The sequence below is a fragment of the Cetorhinus maximus genome, chromosome 2, assembly GCF_964194155.1.
Source record: "Cetorhinus maximus chromosome 2, sCetMax3.hap1.1, whole genome shotgun sequence".
In the NCBI taxonomy this organism is placed as follows: domain Eukaryota; kingdom Metazoa; phylum Chordata; class Chondrichthyes; order Lamniformes; family Cetorhinidae; genus Cetorhinus; species Cetorhinus maximus.
This window is the reverse complement of record NC_135880.1, coordinates 37,465,299-37,487,967: the sequence shown is the minus strand read 5'-3', so window position 1 is coordinate 37,487,967 and position 22,669 is coordinate 37,465,299. Positions and strand designations below refer to the sequence as shown.

Genomic DNA, 22,669 nt, shown 5'->3' with positions numbered 1-22,669 from the left:
TCACCAGCTCCTCCTCCTACCCTCGATTAGGGTACAGGGTTAGGAGGCAAATATTTGGAGTATGCCTTAAAAGGGATCATAAGCTCCAGCTGGAGAAAATTGAAAACGGGCATTGTACTTCATTTTATTGCAGTCACTTCAGTGTTTTGAGCATTTAAAGGCTTCCAATGTTTGATCTTGCCGCTGCAGTTGCTGCACAAATGTCCTTGCCACACAAAAAGGTGCTGCTGGACCATAAAAATCAGCCACCCTGCTGCATTTCCCATCCCAGATGAGTAGGTTGCCTCTAATGAAGCCATTTTGAGTTGGCAATTGGCTTGGTCTCTGTGCTCACCGTCAGGTAAGTGGAGCTCCTCGCCTGCCCATTTAACACTAAGAACAAAGATCGACTTTATTATCTAGACTGAGCTACTGGTGGAAAGCCAGAGTGATGAAACCCTCATGTATAAGGGATTGGAGGAACTTCATGAAGTCTTGGGGCCCTCAAAGAAATCAGCCTATTCAGATATTTCATCCTCTCAACCCGACTTGCACCAACTGCCCCAGACCCCAAGAAAGGGTTGGATGTATTGTTTACCACAGTAATTCAGTTACTTCAGAAGTTGTAGCCTCATTTATCCTCAAAGGTCACTTCAGAGAACAGAACAAACACAAGAAAAGCATACCATTCAAAAAAGCTGAAGGGGTCATAGGAACAGGGTAGGTAAATATGACTGGACTATTTGCTTGGATGGAGAGCAAACATTAACATGGGTTGTTTGGCCTGAATGGCCCATTTCCATGCTGTAAATTCTAGGTATGATCATGTATAAATTACTCTCCCCCTCACCCCAACTCCTAACCACACTGGGTGTACCCTCACCATATGAATTGCAGTTCAAGGCGGCAGCTCACCACCTTCTCAAGGGCAATTAGGGATGGGCAATAAATGTTGGCTTTGACAGTGACACTCAGATCCCAAAACGAATTTAAAAAAAAGTAAAGTCTACTGAATGGTTTGAAGTGCAATAACCACAAGTGATGAGAAGCAAATTAATAATAAATGATGAAAATTGAAGTTTCTGATCAGTCCTTAAATAAGGCTCCTATTTATTTATTCCTAAAGTTTCATTAAAAGGTTAGGGGCTTACTTAAAAGAAAAAGGTGCTATGTGAAATTAGTTTTTCAGTCATAATTCAGTTATCAGGCAAAGAGACGAGAATAAAATTGCTAAAACTTCAGCACTAACTACGCAATTTCACTCAAATAACCCATAAAAACAGCCGGTGTGGAAAATGAAAATGTCAGAGTTGGGGGTTGGGGAATTGTGTTGGGGGGTGGGGTGCCAGTGGCATTGAGGAGATGCTCCTGTTAGGGTAAAGAGAACTTGTAAAAGCAAACAGGGAACAGTGGAGTATGAAAACAAGCAATGTGCAATATTTAAGATTTAATGAAGAAGTGTGAACGCTGAGATGGGGCTGCCATGACTTCATATATAAATTATAATCTGCAGATGTGCATATTATATTTAGTCTTTTGAACAGGATTGCAGTTGAAGTAAATAGAAACATTTTTACAAAAAAAGTCTCTAAAACCATCAACATAAAATTAAAGGAACGAGAAAACAAGACAGTATATGCGTATGTGTGCAACATACAGCACCATTTCCTCTGGGCATTTATTACCTGTTAAAAACCAATCTTTTGGTGAGTGGCAGTTCAGGGTTTTCGAGAGCAGGCTGCAATATTTCTTCGGGTCTGCTGAGTCATAATTAAAGCTGAACCAAGCGGAATTGGAGAGGGAAGGTCAGCAAGGTGGCGTATGAGAGATGAGGCTGGGCTGATGGGCACCAAATGAACAAATTATGATGGGCCCCACTCAATGTGATGAGGTCAAATGCTTGTTTCTACCCACTGACAGTTCAATTTCCCTGAAATGTCTCTTGATTCACTATGACCTAATTATGAATGAAAAGTTATCAACTGCCCACACCAAGAGGGGCTTAAATACTATTTTCCTAGAGCTTCTAATGTCAAAATGTTATTAGAAACTGCATGTTGGCCAGGAGGTTTTCAAACACAATAAGTGGGTTAATCTAAAACACTAGTGATCGCCATTTAATAATTTTCTAAAAGGGTGAGCTGTATACCCAGCACCTTTTCTAAGCTTACATTTTATGAACAAAAAGAAAGCATCACATTCAATTGCAGAACATTTTAATTCTCCGAAATATATATGGTTTCACTCAAAAACCTCTCAAAATCTCTTCACCCTTTCTCTTCACATAGATGCGAAACAGCATCTTTGACTATAGAGCTTACTGAAGGTTAAATATCCAAACTTTCTTTGCTTAATATAAAAGATTCCCCAATGTGCCACACAGTTTAAGTGCAATTTTATTCCAGATATCGTCCAACCCTGGAGACTAATTTTTCTTATTTAATAATAAAATTGAGTTAATCTTAAAAGACCTTTATTGCATTTATCACCTGCCATCAACATGACAGATCACAATTAAAAAATGAAACCATTCTAATCCAAAAAAGAAACTACACCTAACATAAAAATCAAGCATTGTTTTAAAATAAACTGCATACTTGCTTTTCTCCCCATTTTGTGTGGCCTCATTATTTAACTGTAGGTCCTTAACAAATAACACATTCAATTATTTTCTGCATAAGAAAGAGCACATTATAATTAATCACCCACAAAGTTAAATTAATCATCCAGAACCATGTGACAAAAGTATCCGAGAGATCTACAACCTACTGGTTCAGTATCCTTTTTGAACCAACTCACTTTACATATGTAAGCATTTCTTTTTCTCCCCTTAATGCAAGAATCTAAATGTTACTAATAAATTACAAGTTGAAACAGGAAAACTATCATGCAACAACCAGGTACAAACAAGTGCTTAAATTTAAAGATTTCAAAAAAAGTTTTACTCTAGTTTGCATAAATATAAAACAGGTACACATTCTCAAGGTGGTATTTATAGGAGAGTACACTATTGGCTTAAGCGGATGTCCTTGTAGTCATGTACATCCTTCAGGTCCAAGGTGAGAACCAATGACAGTGTGTGTTCTCATCGGAATTAGCCTTTCCATCCCTCCCGAGGGCCTCTGTGGTCTGAGACGCTAAAATACATATAAATAACCAGGAAAGGAGGTCCAAGCTGTTCAATGTCTTCCCTTTTACAGGCATAAACCACACAGTACATGCTGTGACTGGCACATGTTTCATAGGTGCCTAATCCAAATTTATGCTATGTACAGAGCGATTATGATATTTGCTTGCTAATAGTGATGAGAGTTTTGAGAGTCTGTGAATTTCAGGCAGCCCTCACACTTCTGTAGGACAGCAATACAAGGCATGACAATAATGGCATCTGGATCGCTTCCCAAAATGCTCTGATCTGAGACAAGACAGCAAATATATTTAAATCTGGCCACGTCCTCTCCGGCACTCCTCTGACAGCAAAGGGTAGAATGTACGATGTTGACCTGGGATGTGATGCACTCAGTGTCCAAATTTCAGTGGCAGTTGTGAGGGTTTGCATCCAGACACTTTGCTATTCTTTCTCAGTGATTTGTACCTAAATCTTGCTCCAAAAATTCTTCTAGACTTTCTGCATATTCAGTCAATGTGGAGATGAGTGCAATGTACAGAGCAGATAGATTTATGGATACCATTGGAGCTGAGAATGAGTAGCTCCACAGATTCTCAGTGAAGCTTGCAAAGTATCACTGACTCCTGCAGAAACTACTTTATTTGGATAAAAGCAAAATACTGCGGATGCTGGAAATCTGAAACAAAAACAAAAAATGCTGGAAAAACTCAGCAGGCCTGACTGCATCTGTGGAGAGAAAGACTGTGTTAACGTCTTGAGTCCGTGTGACTCTTCTTCGGGCTCGAAACGTTAACTCTGTCTCTCCCTCCACAGATGCTGTCAGACCTGCTGAGCTTTTCCTGCTTTATTTGGAGATGCCTAAACTAACTAGAACAACATAGCCTAGTGCTAGGAGTATTTGCTGACAGGAACTCGTATGCACCTGTCAAAATGATGGAAGTTGGGGCCAGGATCACAATAGTTTGCTAGTGGAACAGGCAAACCAGCTAGCGCAATATATTAATTTAAAACTGATCACCTTTAGCAATGACCTGTACTGATTGTATCACTTTTTTTTCTTTAAATGCATTCACAAGATGTGGGCTTCACTGGCAAGGCTGGCATTTACTGCTCATCCCTAATTTGTTTTAAACAAAGTGACTTGCTGAGCCATTTCAGAGGACAGTTAAGAGTCAACCACATTGCTGTGTGTCCGGCAACACATATGGCCCAGAGTGGGGAAGGAGGGAAGATTTTCTTCCTTAAAAGGACATTAGTGAACCAGATAGGTTTTTAATGATATTCCAGTAATTAAATTGCCACCATTACTAATACTAGCATTTTAATTCAAGATTTATTTATTAATTGAATTTAAATTCCCCAGCTGCCACGGTGGGACTTGAACTTATGTCTCCCGATCATTAGTTCATGCCTCTGGATCATCAGTCCAGTATCATGACCATCACGCTACCGTTCCCAATCATTATGGAAGTTACCAAAAGTTCTATGATCAAATTAATAAAAGCAAATCAGTTCATCCAGAGGCACAGGTCAGGGGTCAATACTAAGAGGCTATTTTAACACGTTGCAAATAGCATCAAGACCACTGCCTGTTTTGCTTGTTCAGCATGCAGATAAGATTTTCAAATAGGTAGAATGAGACTTGATTCTCTCACATACTTGAAAGAATGGCATTTGGGAAGCAAGGGATTCTGAAACTAGATTGGATTCCTTAGTTCATGCTCCACTTCTGTGGTATATTCTAATGGCAACATTCTCCTCCAAAGGAGCCCAAAACAAGTGTTCTCCTTCTCCCGCCCTAGGAAAAAAGAACCTCTTAGGTCTTTGAAGCCTGCATTATGAAATAGATTGGTCATATTTACATGGGAAGGTGATTTATTCAGCAGTGTTATGTATTATCTAGAACTAGTGTTACATGTACAGTATCAAAGAACCCCCATGGGCACTGAAAACAGAATTTAAATTGAAGTGTTAAATCATGCTCTGAATCAATAGATCTCATTTTTTGTGGCATTATTCAGCAGCCCTCAACATTTTCATTGCAATCTTGTGGCAAAAGGCAGCAGTTCCTGGCAGATACAAGGCTTGTTTCAATTCCAACAGTTGTAATTGAAGGTTAATTCACTGTCTCAGGATTAACAAGAAAAGGACTATTGATAGACAAGCAGCTGCCTTTTATATAGTGGGATTAAAACAATAAAATTACAACAGATATTATAGTTATCAACCTCCAGAAAGGTCCTGTAACTGATTAAATGCATTCCACAGATAGCAAATGAAAAGGAAACATGAACCTTCCAAGATAGCTGAGTGTAATTCATGCCAAATTGTATTGATGTGCAGAAGCTGCCCTACATATTGCACCAATGTTTATTGATCCACTAATGAGCAACACTTATTTAATGGTACAATTTGACCTACTTTTTCATAGCCTGCTTAAAAAAAAACACGATGATCCACCGATAAAGAATTATTTGGAAACCAACAGAAGCTGACAAAATTAATCCAATTACACCTGCCAAATCTGCGCTGATTTTGATCTGAAACAATGTTAAGGTATTTTTTATATGAATACCAGTAAAGGAGGTTGACTATAAAATGAGAATATACTCCACCCTTTTGACTGGACATTCAAGTGATCCTATTTTTTTTTAAAAAGTATCCCAAACGAATTAATATAAATTCTCACCATAGCTCACTAATTACCAAGCATCAATGGAAAGCACCAAACAGCTGTATGTTTTTAAAAGTTATAATTGAGCATTAAGATCATTCACAAAAAGCAAAGAGCACAAAAATATCAAATTAGATATCACTAGTCTTGCTGTCAACTTGTAAATTCTTACGGCAAAACACAAGGCTCGAAATAAGCATAAGAAACTAGTTCAGTAAAGTCAAAAGATAATATAAACTCAAATGGCAAATCATCAGCAGCCATACAGGAAAGTATGCATAATAACCAAATACGTCGATAAAAAAATGGTTTTAAAAAACTGAGTCAGTAAGACTGGACTGGTCAAGGCAAATTCAAGAAAGAGCCCATGAACATATGGTGCACATATACTTTTTAAATTGTGCTACCTGGAAATTAAAAGTTAAAACTAAAGCTGAGATAAACGGTGTTTGGCAGAGTTATAGTCTTCGGTAACATCTTTAAAAGAATTTAGTAAGAATGCATCGTTGAGATAAGCTGCTCATGGCCGTTCAGACTGGTCTCCCTCTATTCTAGGCTCACCAAGGTGACAGTAATCAATCAATCCTCCCTGAACTTGTTATGTTGGTGAAATGTAGTCATGTTTTGAGACTCCAGCTGTAAGGGAATGGCTGGTACCGATTACCAGATACATAGTTATAAGGGGTCTGTAGAAGAGCTAACATATTTGCTCTAAGACCAAGACCACTTACCTCTGCATCTAACATCATCCAACTACTCCTTTGTTCCCTCCAACTATTTTTTTTTCGCTGTGTACAATCTGTCTGTTGAACTATGCAGTCTCCAAGATTGCTGTACATATGCTCATATTAAAGGGGATTGTTGCCTACCTCAGCTCACCTGCTGCTGAAACCCTCATTTGTGCTTTTTTTACTTTTAGACTTGACCATTCCGATCTATCACCCAACATAAATTAAACTCATCCAAAACTAAGCTATCAGTATTATATTGGAATAATACAATCCTCCAAGATATGTGCTCTTCCAATTCTGGCCCCTTGCTCATCCTCAATTTGCATCTCACCACACTAAGTTCTGGAATTCAAAGTTTAGACTAAAAAGTTTTTAAAAATTACAGCCAATGCTCATAATAAAAAGACATGCACACTCAACTCATTGTCCAGTGCACAAATGGATTGTACAACATGACACTGAAACAAGAAAGACCCAAGACTGATCTCTGGTCACTATGCATGAATGGCTTTGTTTAGGAGGATAATCTTGCAGGATCTGGCTGCTTCATTTGAGTAAAAGGTACTAAGAGATCTAATAGAGATGTACAAAAGTATGAAGGGCTTTAATACCTGCGTAAACTGTTTTTATTTAGTGATTTAGCAACTGGAGAGTATATATATATTTAAAAATCAGCAAAAGAGTGAAGGAAGAAGTTAGGAGAACCTTTTTTTTTAAATGGAAAGTGCCATTAGGGCAGCAATGGCAGAAGTGGAATTCTTAATGGGTTTTTAATTCTTAAAAAGAGCGAAGTTGATAAATATTTAAAACATAAAAGTTTTGAAGGTTATGGACAAAAGGTAGGGGAATAGAATGAAGTGGTTCTTTAACAGACAGCCAGCACAGATGTGATGGGCTGTAGGGGCACCTTTTGTACTGAAAAATTCTGATTCATTCGCCCAAGCTAAACTATAAGATGCAGCAGTGAAGCATTTCAATTGATGCCTGGGACACGCATTTTCATTGATTACTGTTCCATGAAAGTTAACTACCATCGACTTCAGGGGAGAAGATGGAATTGGCCATGATATCCTGCACACTTAAACATTCTACCAAATCTGCACGCTGTAGAGGTAACCAACATCATAAATAGTTGCCATTTTTGGAGCAAAATATTTGAGAATTTGAATCTATCTTCACACGAGGGTCTGCTGTATTGCTGGATTGTGTATAACCTGCAGCCAAGAATATAGGTGATTAACCCAACTCAGCCCTATGCTGAAACCACAGAGCCAGCACCAGCATTTCTGGAATAATAATATCCACGATGATTTAAGATATCTACTATGACTTCAATGCTCAGCTCTGTTTGACACCCAAGTACAGCCAAATAGCTGACTTGGGCATGATGAGGATTTAAATCCGCAACCCTCAAAACCTGCAGTCCCATATGCTCGTGATACCAGACAGTGAAACACCTCCTAGCCCATTGGGATAGCAGCATGCTTGTAATTCTGATGAAACAAGGGAAAAAAACCCATACAATAGTGCCATCCCAATTTACTTAATTATGTATAACACCTGATTCAAAACTAACCTGAGTCAATGAGCAATTCATCTAGTCAAAATAATTTTCTGCTTAATAATAACAAGATTCTGAGGGGGCTTGACAGGGCAGAAACTGAGGGGTTGTATTCCTCTGACTGGGGAATCGAAAATACGGGGGCACAGTTTCAGGATAAGAGGCCAAACTTTAAGGACAGTGATGAGGAGAAATTTCTTCACTTAGAGCATTATGAACCTTTGGAATTCTCTAACCCAGAAGGTTGTGGATGTTCCATTGTTGAATATACTTATGGCTGAGATAGACAGATTTTTGGTCTCTCCGGGAATTAAGGGATATGGGGAGTAGGCAGGAAAGTGAAGTTGAAGCCGGAGATCACCCATCATCGTACTGAACGACAGAGCAGGCTCGACAGGCCAAATGGCCTACTCCTGCTCCCCATTTCTGTGTTCTTAAGTTCACGCAAGATGTAATTTAAAATCACAATCTTCAAGGACTTCATTTGAACAAGTTATTTTACAAACATATTACCAAATTCTACAATTAAGGACTAACTTATCCTGATAACTCAGCCATGTTATACTGTAAATAGATGAAATTTATGGAAAGGAAGATTGCAGATTAGATAAGTCCATGATCTCACACAAGTAGCACTAGAAGCATATAATTCTACTCAATGTCACTGAGTATGTTGGAAAAATATGCCAGGTTTCAGGCCCTAATCATTATCCAGCAATCTCTGCTGAAAATGCGCACGTCTTGATGTTGAGTGAGGATAGGATCACATACAGGTACAAAACTTGTGATAAGATAGCTTGTTCATTCTTACTACCAAGGTTTATGCTTTAAGAAAGGCCATTCAGGTGAGGTACTGGAGGGTGACTGGTTCTCAAGTAGCTATAGGCCAGCAAGAATTCACGATTTTGAGGAAAGGAGATGAGAGAAAATTGGTATTAAATTCTAGCAAATGGGTTTCTTCAATAAAAAGTTATCGTCCACGTTTATGTCTATTTCCTCTATCAAAACAAAAACATGCTAAAAAAAACTCAACAGTAGGTAAGTAATTAAAAACATAATTTTTATAAGAGGTATAGCATGTTAACTACAATACTCTTGTAACAATGAGGATTTTCTGAAATACAAGGTTATCTGATAAAATAATCAAGGACAGCTTATAAAAGCATGAGAAATTAAGCACCTCGACAGAAATTAGCTTTTTGCTGAACATAATGAGCAGTTATTACAGTGTATGTTCTTGCTACTCTTTATAGCAGCCAATATTAGAGCCCAATGCTTCCTTTTGAGATGGTTTTAGCATATTCATCTCAATACAGTATGTTTGTTGACACCAATTTATAAAGAACAAACCTGCATTTATATAGCACTGCTCATGACCTCAGAATGTCCCTTGGTACTGTTAGGAACTAGAGATAGTTAAACTAGGTTACATTTGTATTTGTGGGTGTTAGGAATGAGTTGTAGCTTTAAGTTTAATTTGTGTTCTGTATTGGTGTGTTATGGGGGGGAAACTTGAGTTTTAGCTTTATTTTAAAATTTGCCTGCAAGTCTGTGGGTATGTTTGTATACCTGCATTCGAATGAGGCTTTATCCTCTTGAAGTAGAAAAACTGGGCTGTTGCTTAGCAACAGGGGGCCCACAGACAGGGAGAATCAGAACAGCAGTTTTTTTAGTTCAGTTGGAAACAGGAACTAGGAGAAGCTGGGCAGGAGAGAGCTGCAGGAAGCAGATTCCCCCAAAGAAGAGAAGGGGGGTCCCAAGAAGACTTTCTAGTCAAAGGAAAAGAACAGGAATCTGGAAAAGGTCCTGTTAAGTAAAGTTAAGAGTGAAGAATAGAGGAAGGCTCCAAGCTTAAAGACAGAAAGCTGCAGGACACAGACTTAAAGGAAAATAGTCTTGCAAGAAGCCAGAAGATCGAAGCAGACAGCCAAAGGTTGGTGACTCCTTACTATGGGCATGTGAAGCAGTGGTGTTCAGTTGCCAGGGCCGAGTATCTGAGAGAGAGTACATGGAAGGCAAAGCTTGAATGCACGTGGCGATCCAGGGAGAGGAACATCAGAAGGAGAGATTAAAACCGTGGAGTGGACCCTTGTGGAAGGTGTCTGAGGGGAAGCGTCGTTTGGGAGAAGATTCCAAAGTGGGATCTTCAAGAGTGGAGATTGGAAACCCTTGTGTGTAAAACAGAGTTCAGTGAGACCTGTTGGCTCATGGTCTAACAAGCGTTGGGGGGAGTTGATGGGAGATCCATAGCATCTGTTTGGGGTGGCATCTGTCACTTGGTTTCAGAGTGTGGTGTGCCTGACCACAGGTCGCCTATTGGTTTACATGGACTGTGTACTTACTGTGGACATGAGAGTATAAGATAGCTTTTGTATCTTGTGTTATCCTTACAAATCTGTATATATTGGTAAAGTTATAGTTGTGGGTGAAGGAGTATTGTAATATGGTTTATCTTGTTTAATAAATGTATTATTCTTTTGTTAAAGGTTCAACAGCTGACACCTGTGACTCTGTTCAGTAGCCACCCTCCACGTTGCTAAACAAAAAATAAAATTTAGGATCTATCGAGCCAGGTTCCACCCTGTGTTCTGGTTTGTCCAGTAGTATCAGCTGGGATCATAAAGTGAGGGCTCATCTGGGATTATTGTTATAAGGTGGGATCGCTTGTGAGGTTGAAAATCCCTGACTTTCGGCAGGATTTGTGAAGTATGTGGAGGTGCTGAGGTACTGGACATACTAATTGGAGCTGCTTTGAGGTATACACATTGGAATTCAAAATGGTTTTGGAGGTTGCTAAGATTTTTGTACAGGTGGAAGATGTAACCCTGACTGGTTTACAAAAATTAACCAAGAGTCTGTTGATGAATTGGTGGATAAGCTGGAGTTAGAATTACCCGTAGAGGTGATGAAAGCGGACATAGTTGAGATAATAGTGCAGCATTTCAAAATGGAAGTCAAAGAACCAGAGGAAGCTGTAGAATCAGAAAAAGACAAGTTTACATGGACAGTTTCAGTTAGAACAGAAGTCAGAACTAGAAATTTCAGGCGAAGGAAAAGGAAAAAAGAGCGAGCATTTCAAAGGGAGCAAGCCAAAAGTCAAGAGAGAGAAAGGAGTGAGATAAGGGAAGGGAAAGAGAATTGGAAATGCGAAAACTTAACCTCCAGAGAGAAAAGTTAGCAATAGAGGAAAGAGAGAAGGAATGAGAAAGGGAAGAATACCAGTTTAAAAGGCTGGGCTTTAAAAAATAGAGGCCTCAGATGGTGAAGAAGGTTCTGATGAAGGAAACAAACCTCCAAATAAAAGCCCTGTGGGGAGATGTTTAAATTTGTACAAGCCCTCCCAAAGTTTGAAGAAAGGGATGTGGAAGCATTCTTTATCTCATTGAAAAGGTGGTTAAGCAAATGAAATGGTCAAAAATCTGAACATTGCTCTTAGAGTAGGCTGGTGGTAGAGCTCATGAGGTTTATGTATCACTGTCAGGAGAGGTATCTGTGGATTATGATGCAGTGAAAAAGGCTATTCTTAGTGCATACGAGTCCCTGAGGTGTAAAGACAGAAATTTCGTAACATAAGGAAACAGCCTGGGCAGACTTATATTGAATTTGAGAGAGTAAAACAAAGTAATTTTAACCGTTGGAAACAGGGGTAGAGACAACGTATGAAGCTGTCAGGGAAATGATTCTCTTGGAAGAATTTAAAGATTCACTGTAGTTAGAACCCATGTTGAAGACCAGAGGGTTAAAACAGCTAGACAGGCAGCAGAGATGCCCGACAATTATGAGCTGGTCCATAAATCTAAATCCTTTTTTCGTCATCCCCACAAACCCGAAGAGGATAGATGATTGGAAGGTGAAAGGAAGGCTAGTAGCCAGGGGAGAGAAGGGACAGCTGGGAATTTCCAGGAAATTCCTCCTCAGACCAGAAAGAAAGGTGCTGAGGGTGCAAGTGACATTTGAAGGCCTAAGTGTTTCCATTGCAACAAGGTGGGGCCACGTTCTGACAGATTGCTGGAAACTAAATGGTAGACCTATTGCACTAGTAGGAATGCCTAAGGAATCTGCGGAAAAAGATGCATCAGGAAAGGAAATGGTTGTTAAAACTGTAGCAGTGGTACAGATGAAATGTGTTCCCTCAGAACTACGAGGAAGAGGGATACAGCTCAGGATAGTCCAGAGAATTCTTTGATTACTGGTGAAGGAAGTCAGGCTATTCAAGGTTCTAGATGTTTTGTCTCAAAAGGAGAAGTGCTCCTTTACTCCTCCAACAAAGTAAGTGAAAAGATCAAAATTTTGAGAGATACTGAGGCAGATCAATTATTGATGGTGGCTGATGATACAATTTGTATTCCAGGCAGTTTTATGAAGGAAAAACTATTAATAAGGGGTATTTAATGGAATTTATGAACCTCTTTCTTTGTGTAAAGTCAACTTACAAAATGTCTTCATAAATGGAATTGTTACATTGGGAATTATTCCTAGATCACCTATTGAAGGGGTAGATTTTATTCTGGGTAATGATTTGGCTAGCGGAGACAGTAATGTGGCAATGAATGTATTGCAGTAGGCAGTTATGAACTCTGAGCTCAGTCACTTTTGGGCACAATATACTGCTTAGGAATATTTAATTGCTCATCCAAATTTTGCAGAGGCATGTCAACCTACGGGCTTTTCTTTGGTTTCGGTGACTGTGCCAGCCTAGCAACGGAACCAACTGGAAGACATCAGAATCTCGCGAATAATTGTAATGAAACGAGCTGCCCAGCATTGAACTTTCTCGAGGACGGTAATGTACGGTAACATTTTTTAAGTAGTATATGGGTCCCAAGTGGCTATACCGTATTCTAAGCGTTGTCTAACCAATGCCAGGTGCAGCATTTCCTTTACTGAGTGATGGAAATTCCGTTTCACAAGCTGAAGAATTTTGGATGCCTTGGAGGCTGTGCATTGACTTTGTGCATGCCACTTTAAATTATTTTGGATGTGGATTCTTAAGCAACAGCATTTTTTTTTATAATTTCAAGGGGGTAGTCATGCATTGTGTAGTAGTGTACTGATAGACATTGAGTATTGCTATTTGCATGAAGCAACATTTCTCTATGTTAAATTTATTTCCCCATATACTGTCCCATTTGATGAGATTATTTAAATCTTCCAGAAGGCCAACATCATCTATTGCTTCAGTAATAGCTCTATAGATTCAGTAGTCATCTACAAAGAGTCTGGTCTGGCTTGATATTCCATCCCGAATATCATTTATAAAAAGTGGAAACAAGTGTGGACCCAGGGTGGCACATTGAGGCATGCCGTTTAAGACTGGTTTCCAGCTTGAGGCTTCCCCATTCACCGTAAGTCTTTGTTGCCTTTTGGTAAGAAATGTTCTTTGATTGCTTAGAATTTCCTCAGACTCTATAAAGATATAGCTTGTCTAGTAGCTTCATGTGTGGCACACGGTCGAAAACTTTGGAAAATCTAAAATAGGAAAAATCTAAAATAGCAACATGCAATTGTCAAGGTTATAGGTCAGATCGTGGAAGGTAAGGATGAGTTGTGATTCTGTTGATCTAGCCTTATGAAAAGCAAACTGAAAAGCATACTGTTTGTCAATAAGGGTATTCTGCCCTTCAAGGTGTCTCATGAGCTGATTATCAAAAACATGTTCTAGTCATTTGCAGCAAACACTAGGAAGCGAAATCGATCAGTAGATTTCTGGATCAGATGGTGCTCCTTTCTTGTAAACCGGAGAGATGTTAGGTCGTAGCCAGTCAATGGGTAGGTCTCCTGTGTTTATGGATTGTTGAAAGATATTTATAAAATTGGTGCAAATTCACTTGAAGTTTTAAGTGCATGGTTTGGGATATCATCAAGACCACAAGCTTTAGATGGAACAATGTTATGGAGGATTTTCTCAACCTTTTGTTGTAATTACATCAGGCATATTTCTGTAAGGTTGCCCCCGTACTATAGATTGTATTCAGGTGCTCAGATTCCTTCCTTGAAGATGCTCTGAAACCGCAAGCTTTGAACTTCAGCTTTTTCCTCATCATCTAACAGTAACTTATCCCTTACATGCAGAATTGGTATTCCAGCATTATCCTTGCATTTTGATTTAATAAACCTCCAAAATTTCTTGGGGTTTTGTGTCTTGGCCGGTTAAATTTCATATTTATACTTGGTGCGTTGAATCTCCCTGTTGACTACAGGTTTGGTACTGTTCAAACTTAATCCAGTCTTCCTCTTTCTTCAAGGATCATTGATCCAACAAGAATGTTTAGCATGGGTATGAGTTTCTACTTTTTGCAGACTTTCTTTTTGAGATAGCCTGTAAAGCATGAAGTACTCCTCTTTCCAGAGTAGATTTTAAGAGGCATATGTAGATTTACAAGATGATTTACACATTCGATAATCACCTTCCAGTTCACTAAGCTGGTTGCGGAAGACTGCTGAAAAACTGTTTTGTCATCTGTGCAGCTCAGTTCTTAAAGGCATCAATATTGATCCCAAAGTGATTTATAGCCTAAGTACCACCTTTTGAAATGCAGTCGCTGTCATAAAGTAGGAAACACAGCAACCAATTTGTGCACAGCAAGGTTATACAAAGGGTAATGTGATTACGAAGGATAATGTCATAACAACCATATAATCCGATTTAGCAGTTTTGGTTGAGGAATTGTTCAGGACATGAGATCTTTTTCATCCACCCAAGAGGGAAATGGGGCCTTGGCTTAATGTCTCATCCAAAAGACAGAATTTCCAACAGCAAAGCACTCCTTCAGCACAGCACTGGAGCATCAGCCTAAATGGTGCGCGCAAGCCTTTGGATTGGAACTCAAATCCACAGCTTCTGGCAAAGGCAAGGAGTGCTACCAACTGAGCTTTGACTGAATATGTACAAAAACAAATTACAAAAGTCTTGGGATCACCAAACTTACTAAAATTAAATTAACAAATCACTGTCAAAAATGCCATAATAAACAAAATCATAATATTTAAATGCACTTCAGTCCCATTTATCATAATTCACCAATTCTGATCATATTATTTTCACAATCATGAATTTCAAAGAAAGCTCTTTGTACTTTGCTACTTGCTCTGAGTGTTTTAGAATGTCTTAGAACATTATTTCTGATAAACCTATTTTTGGATTGATTAACATTGAAATCTTAACAATGAGCTTAAATTTAAGCTACATTGACAACAGACCATCAACAACATATGGACTTGAAATCATTGTCAAGCCAATCTGCAGCTCTTGATGCACAGTTCCTTCTGATTATTCAAACAGAATTACCTAAATCACATGTTTCCCTCTTTATTATAGTGGTTACAAATCATTCCCATTAGTTATTAAGTTTATACGAGTTCAGCAGAAGTTCTACACAAGAAGGAAACAAGTCTTAAAAAAAACACAAGTTCATGTATTCTGTGTATTTAGTACGAGGAAATAAGGGTTACTCTTTGGCTTTGTACATTTCTCAACTTTATAAAACTATATTTCAGGAACTTTAATTTTGCAACTCTATGAATTTTGGGCTAACACTTTGGGATACAAGATGTGTAATTTTAATACATAGCATAGTAAGTCTAGCAGGCTTGGGAGAATCAGGTAGCTTTGGACCTATGGTTCCCAAAGCTCTCCACAACTGGGGCATCCTTGCTTTCCTTTCAGAGACTATTGCAGATTATTTGATGAGATTGATTGTTACTACTCAACAACTCCATTGTATCATGGATGCCAAGATGGTTGAATGAAAACTAGGTGGACCGCATTTTTTTTCTTGTCTAGCAATTCCAATGCTTCTTGAAGCAAGGACATAGTATGAAGGCCACTAAATCCTTTCAGCACTCAAAATAGCCACTGGTAATGCATAAACTTACCTCAATGACAGCAGTAGTACTGGAAAGTGATAATCCTTCCAAATCAGCTGCTAATCTTGAAGCCATTACCGGTTTAGGGAGGGCTACTGGTGTTGACACATCAGAAACTACAAGAAAGCAAGAGTAAATCTCAATTAGAAATGCAGAGAAACATATTTTTAAACTCCCCATCAAAAAAAAGGACAGTTGTAACAATATTTGAAGTGAACTGGGATACTAGGCTAGGGGATAGATCAATAGAGAAGCAATGCCAGACATTTAAGGGGTTATTTCACAATACTCAAGTAGTATCTTCCTACTACAAAGAAAAATTCTAAAGGGAGGACCCACCATCCGTGGTTAATTAAAGTAGTTCGGGAAAGCATCAGACTTAAGGAAAAATCATAACTATGCAAAGATGAGTGGCAGGTCAGATGATTGATCAGAATATAAAGAACAGCAGAGAATGACAGATTGATCAGGAGAAAGAAATTAGAATGAGAGAGGAAGCTAGCTAGAAATGTAAAAATTGAGTTTCTACAGGTATTTAAAAAAGGAAAAAAGTAGTGAATGTTTGTCCTCTAGTGAATGAAAATGGGGAATTAATAGCAGATATTAAGGAAATGATGGATGAAATGAACAAATATTTTGCTTGTCTTCATTTTAGAGGATACAAAAAACATTCCAGTAATAGTTGTTAATCAGGATGTGATGGGGAGAGGGGAACTTGGTGAAATTAGAATCACTAGGGAAGCGACACTGAGCAAACTGATGGAGCTGTGGGCTGACATGTTTCCAGGTCCAGATGGACTTCATTCTAAGGTCTTAAAAGAGGTAGCTAATGAGGTAGGAGTTGCACTGGTGTTAATTCTCCAAAATTCCCTAGATTTTGGAAAGGTTCAATCAGGCTGGAAAGTAGCAAAAAAAACCCTCTCTTCAAGGAGGGAGGGAGGCAGGAAACTATACGTCAGTTAGTTTGACATCTGTCATGGGGAAAGTGCTAGAATCGATCATTAAAGAGATTATAACTGGACACTTAGAAAAACTCAAGCTAATTGGGAAGAGTCAGCATGGTTTTGTGAAAGGGAAATCATGTTTAACCTATTTACTGGAGTTCTTTGAAGAAGTAGCATGTGCTGTGAATAAATGAGAGTCTGTCGATATACTGTACTTGGATTTTCAGAAGGTATTTGATAAGGTGCCACATCAAACATTATTGCTGAAAAAAAAAGTTCATGGTGTAGTGGGTAACATATTAGCCTGGACAAAAGATTAGTTGGCCGGCAAAGAGCATGCATAAATGGGTCTTTGTCTGATTGGCAAGATGTCATGAGTGGAGTCCCGCAAGGTGTGCTGGGCCCTCAACTTTTGACAATTTACATTAATGACTTAGATGATGGGAGCAAAGGCATGGTAGCTAAATTTGCATATGGCATAAAGATAGGTAGGAAAGTATGTTGTGAAGAAGGCACAAGGAGTTTCAGATGGATACAGATAGGTTGAGTGAGTGGGCAAAATTCTGGCAAATGAAGTATAATGTGGGAAAATGTGAAGTTGTTCACTTTGGCAGGAAGAATAAAATATGAGTATTACTTAAACAGAGAACGACTGCAGAATTCCAAGGTGCAGACAGATCTAGGTGTTTTAGTTCATGAGTCACAAAAAGTTAGTATGCAGGCACAGCAAGTAATTAAAGGGTAATGGAATGCTATCCTTTATTACGAGAGGAATTGAACATAAAATTAAGGATGCTATGCTTTAATTATACAGGGCACTGGTGAGAACATATCGAATAAAGTGTGTAGTTTTGGTCTCATTTATGCAAGGTGTAAATGCTTTGGAGGACGTTTCGAGGTGGTTTACTAGATTGATACCTGGAATGAGTCTTATGAGGATAGGTTGGACAGGCTGGGCTTGCTTCCACTGGAGTTTTGAAGAGTGAGGAGTGACTTGATCGAAGTATATAAGATCCGAATGGTCTTGACAAGGTGGACATGGAAAGGATATTTCCCTCTTGTGGGAGAGTCCAGAACTAGGAAGCAGCGTTTTAAAATTAGGGGTCACCCTCATTGGACAGAGATGAGGAGAAATTTTTTCTCTGAGGATTGAGAGACTTTGGAACACCCTGCCTCAGAAGGGGTCATTGAATATTTTTAAGGCAGAGGTAGATAGATTCTTGTTAGACAAGGGGATCAAAGGTTACTGGGTGATAAAAACAAAAAGCTAAAAGCTACTGCGGATGCTGGAAATCCAAAACAAAAACAGAATTACCTGGAAAAACTCAGCAGGTCTGGCAGCATCGGCGGAGAAGAAATCAGTCAACGTTTCGAGCCTTCATGGCCCTTCGGCAGAACTGAAGCATAGTTAGAAGAAGGGAGAAATATAAATTGGTTTAAGGTGGGTGGGGGGGCATGAAGGCTCGAAACGTTGACTGATTTCTTCTCCGCCGATGCTGCCAGACCTGCTGAGTTTTTCTAGGTAATTCTGTTTTTGTTACTGGGTGATAGATGGGAATGTTGAACTTGAAACACAAACAGGTCAGCCATGATCTTATTGAATAGCAAAGCAGACTCGAGGGGCCGAATGTCCTACTTCGGCTCCTATTTTGTATGTTTGTATTTATACAAATTCTCTTTACTAATTTTGATTTTTGCTCTACTTTATTGTCAAAATACAGAAATTAGAAATTGTAATTTTATTAAAATGGAATTATACAGCTATTGAACCACAGAGGTCCAAAATGCAATATTTTCCACAACTGCCCCCAATGCATCGATTGTAACTAATTAAGTGGTCAGAGAGCTTATTTCCACAAACCTTATCATAAGTTATACATTATTCAACTGTTTAATTCAGTACCCAGTTCCAACACATCACTTCACATGTTTTAGTATCAATACTTACAGTCAACCAAATCCAGGAGCAAAACATCTTGCTTGACAGCAGCCTGGGCCACTGATACTGTGCTTTTCTCTTCTTTCTGTAAAACAAATAGGTTCCCTCATCAACACCAATTATTATTCAGGTCACTTGAAAATTTAAAACAAAATTTAAATTTGCACTTAAAAACTGTGGCTAAATGGTGAAAACATCGAGATACATAGGAATACAATACTTAAAAAGATTAAAATCTGAAAGCAACTCTGAGGTAATCCAAAATGAATTCTGATATTGTAGACAGAACATTGGTTAGCAGTTCTTGTATCCCTTTTCTGACCTCAATGTATCCATAACATTAATAAATCCATATGATTATAAATAGTTCAACAATGTTGAACAGATTACACAGCATTTATTTTTCTGATATCTTAAAAATTAAAGGGCCGTGGTTCATAGTGTCAGATTGCAGAGCCATTTGTTCTGCATTTTTCAATCAAAAATCTAACATTTTATACAAGATGTTCCAGTAATTTAATTTAAAAATTTCAACATCTTTTCTTTGTTGCTACTGTATATGTTAGAGGAATTGTTGGTAGACTTGGTTAGAAACGTGCAGTTTAATCTCTCTAGGGTTTGGGTTTGAATCCTATCCAAACTGATGAGATGACAGTCACTTTTTACTGACGCCAGAAAGGGTCCCAAGAAAAATGAGTTTGGACAGTCTCAATACAGTTTTAAGGAGAGCAAGGGTCTGCAGCAAAAATAAAACGGTCCATCATTTAGCAGTCTCAGGATAGCTGATGTGAGAAATTGAAATGTCACACTAAAGCATCAGGAAAATTCTTCTGAAGTTGAGGTTAAGGCACAACACTGGGATCAGTGAAGAAAATTTTATTCTGCATACAACTTAAGATACACCTAACCTGAAAGTACTTGATGCTTAGCACACAAATAGTAGATGCATGCTCTTCAGCACTGACTTGCCTCATCTTGAGCATTAAAATTCACCCTTTTATTTTTTTTAGATAACTTACACTTAAAGGTCAAATGAAAGTTTACATAAAAGGGGAAACAGAAGATTCTGCAGCATTTAACATCAAATATGTTTTTAAATTAAAATTGACATCCAAGACAAAGCTCAGCTCAGACTAATGTACTGCAAGGAATGTGACTGCACTTCTTGGCCACATTTTTTGAAATGTCCCTCATTTCAAAAAAATCAACAAAGAACTTTGTCAACAAAAAACTTTGTCAACAAAAAAATGAGGGGGTTCAGTCCACCCTCATGCATTTTATCCTCCCCTCTCCAAAAGGCATTAGATTCCTTGTAAGTTGTGAATCCAAAGTTCAAAAACTCCTTTAATGCTTTCCAATTTCTTTGCTACTTTCCCCTAAATTGGCATTCCGCATGTGTGAGCAAAAACAGTGAGTGCTGGCAAGCTGCTCAATTTTGGATGACATGATAGCTGAGTCAAATGCTGTTCCCATTCAATACCCATATGTGTGCGCAATTCCAGTCAAAGTCACTGGCTGGCTATTGAAGAAGAACTGGAGCTGAATTTCCTGTGCTCAACCTAAGGATGCTGAAGCCAATTGTTGCATCCCTATTGCAACCGTATGTGGTAGTTTAGTGTATTTGGTTTAGCTACTCTCTGGCTTAACTATTTAAGCAATTGGAAAGGCCTTCTGTGGCTCAAGATTCATTATGCTAGTGTTCTTTTCTGCAGCGCTGTCAGTAAATGCTGTGTCATTGACAGCAGCCAAAAAGCATTTCCATACTACCCAGGGAGCCAAAATGGGGAAAATCCTCATCCATTGGTTAGAATGAGATTAATGCCCCAAAGGTAAAAGAGCAATATTGCAACTCATTATGTCACTGAATTCCATGTGAGGACTGGCAGGGCCAGGGAGAAAAATCATGGGCCCTGGTGCTTCCCGTTTCCAGGCCCCTTCCCCTATCACACCCCCTCCCACTTTTAACCATCCCCCTCAATCATGCATGTTATTTCTTCCTCTTTCAAGATTCATCAATCAATTCACTAAACAATCACAAAGGTCCTCTTAAAATTATAACGCCCATTGTTGACACCCGGTTACAAATATCTCTGATATATATGCAGCATGGATCATTAATATTAAGAGCAGCAATGACGTAATGCAGTGTTAGTTTGTGTGCTCCCCATATGTGATCCCATGGTGACTATTAAACAAACCGGAGTGTACAAATTTTATTTTAACAGCATCATGCAATTTTGTTCATTTTACAGAAAAATATCCCATTATTGATAACACTGTACCAATGTTAACACTGATTTCAGTGACTGCCTTAGCCCTCATTAACATGCTCTGCACATTGCACCATATGTACACAGTGACAGTATTTGGAGGAAAGATTCAATTCTTGCAACCCAAATCGCAAGATATATATTTCGACCATCTGTTCTATATAGAAAAGACTGTCTCCATGCTGCAGCTTCCATTGCTTCGTTGCTGGAAAGTTGTAGAAGGGAAAGAGGGAGGGAGGGGAGGAGGAGAAAGGATGGCCTCATTCACTTGTTGCTGCCTAAGGTCCCTCCTCCATCCCTGGAGACTAGAAGAGAAGTTCCAATTCCCTGGGAATGGCTCATGCTGCAGACATGGACGTCACCAGGGTCTGGCCTGGCATAAGGCTGAACGACAGCTCCCCCAGCCCTGCTCAAGCTTCATTACAGGCAGAGACTCCCTCCCGTTCTTGCATTTTCTGTTTATTCTCCTTGGCTTCCCTGAAGATGTCATTACAAATCCTTCAATGCAGCTGAAGGACCTCTCCATGGTGGCTAGCAAGAATGGCCCAAATAACTGCTCCAGCTCCTTCAGTCACAGGTTCCCTCTCTCCTCCCCTTGCTCCTCCAATTGTAGTTTCTGTTTCCAGGAGCAGTAAGAGTAGGAGGGAGGAAACCCGTGATTGGAGGAGCTGGAACAATGACTAACTTAAGCACTGAATGCACAGTTTTGTCTTGTCTCATTGGTTTCCCCAATTGATTGTATTCAACGAGTCTTAGCAAATTCAAGGGAAGATAACATGAGAATTTCAAATGAAAACCCTCAGCAGTTCACTCACACCTGCAGATCTGTTCATACATAACTTGTTCATTTCTTTTTCATACATAAAATGAAGTGCATTGCTAGAAACCCTTACAGACCAATTCGCATGAGGAAGAGAGGAACAGACAATATCACTTTGGTAAGCAAATCACCAGAACTCAAAGAACAAAAGGAAGAACTTGCATATATCCAGCATGGGAGAGACATAATCTGTGATTGGAGGAGAGGCTCTGCCTATCCTGCAGCTGCTGCTCCTCCAATCACTGCTCTGCTGTCAGTTCCCACTCTCAGCAACTGACAGTTTAACTGACAATGTTTTTTTTAAAAAAAAAAAAATACCTTACAGTTGCTGAGAGTTGTAAAGGCCTTTAGGCAGCTTCATGGTTGACCGGCTTTTAAAAAAATCGGAACTGTCAGTTTCACTGCAGTGACTACACGTCAAGAATAAGTCATTTGCTGCAAAGTACTTGGGATGTCCTATGGTCGGGAAGACTACTTCAACTGCAGAAGATCGTTTATTTTCTGTAGGAGAAGTTGAAGACTTTCTCCTGCCCATGCGCATGACATTATTTAATATAATTATTGCATACAAGAGGTGCAATTGGATTTTATTTTATCAGCAATCTTAAAAGGATAGAAAGATCAAATGGCTCCTGAGGGCAAAAGTGGAATGATTGAACAACATAGGTCTTCACTGTTAGTAAGCATTGGAGCCCTCAGGTGTCTCTGTGCGATACAACTTTTACAAGACCAGAGGAAAAAGACTGAATGATTCA

The 22,669-nt window shown here is 39.0% G+C and overlaps 1 protein-coding gene across 3 annotated transcripts in view; it reads right to left on the bottom strand.

Annotated features, from left to right (window-relative positions):
- The window catches only part of ap3b1a (adaptor related protein complex 3 subunit beta 1a), a 325,597-nt gene that overhangs the window by 104,841 nt on the left and 198,087 nt on the right, over positions 1-22,669 (bottom strand). For all 3 annotated transcript variants that reach the window (XR_013579525.1, XM_078563182.1, XM_078563190.1), the window contains exons 21-22: positions 18,834-18,909; positions 15,951-16,057 (exon numbers count right to left, since the gene is read on the bottom strand). Coding sequence is in view for 2 of the 3 variants with exons in the window: in XM_078563182.1 (XP_078419308.1) it covers positions 15,951-16,057; positions 18,834-18,909 (183 nt within the window). In the remaining variant the exon portion in view is untranslated. The remainder of the gene's footprint in view (positions 1-15,950; positions 16,058-18,833; positions 18,910-22,669) is intronic.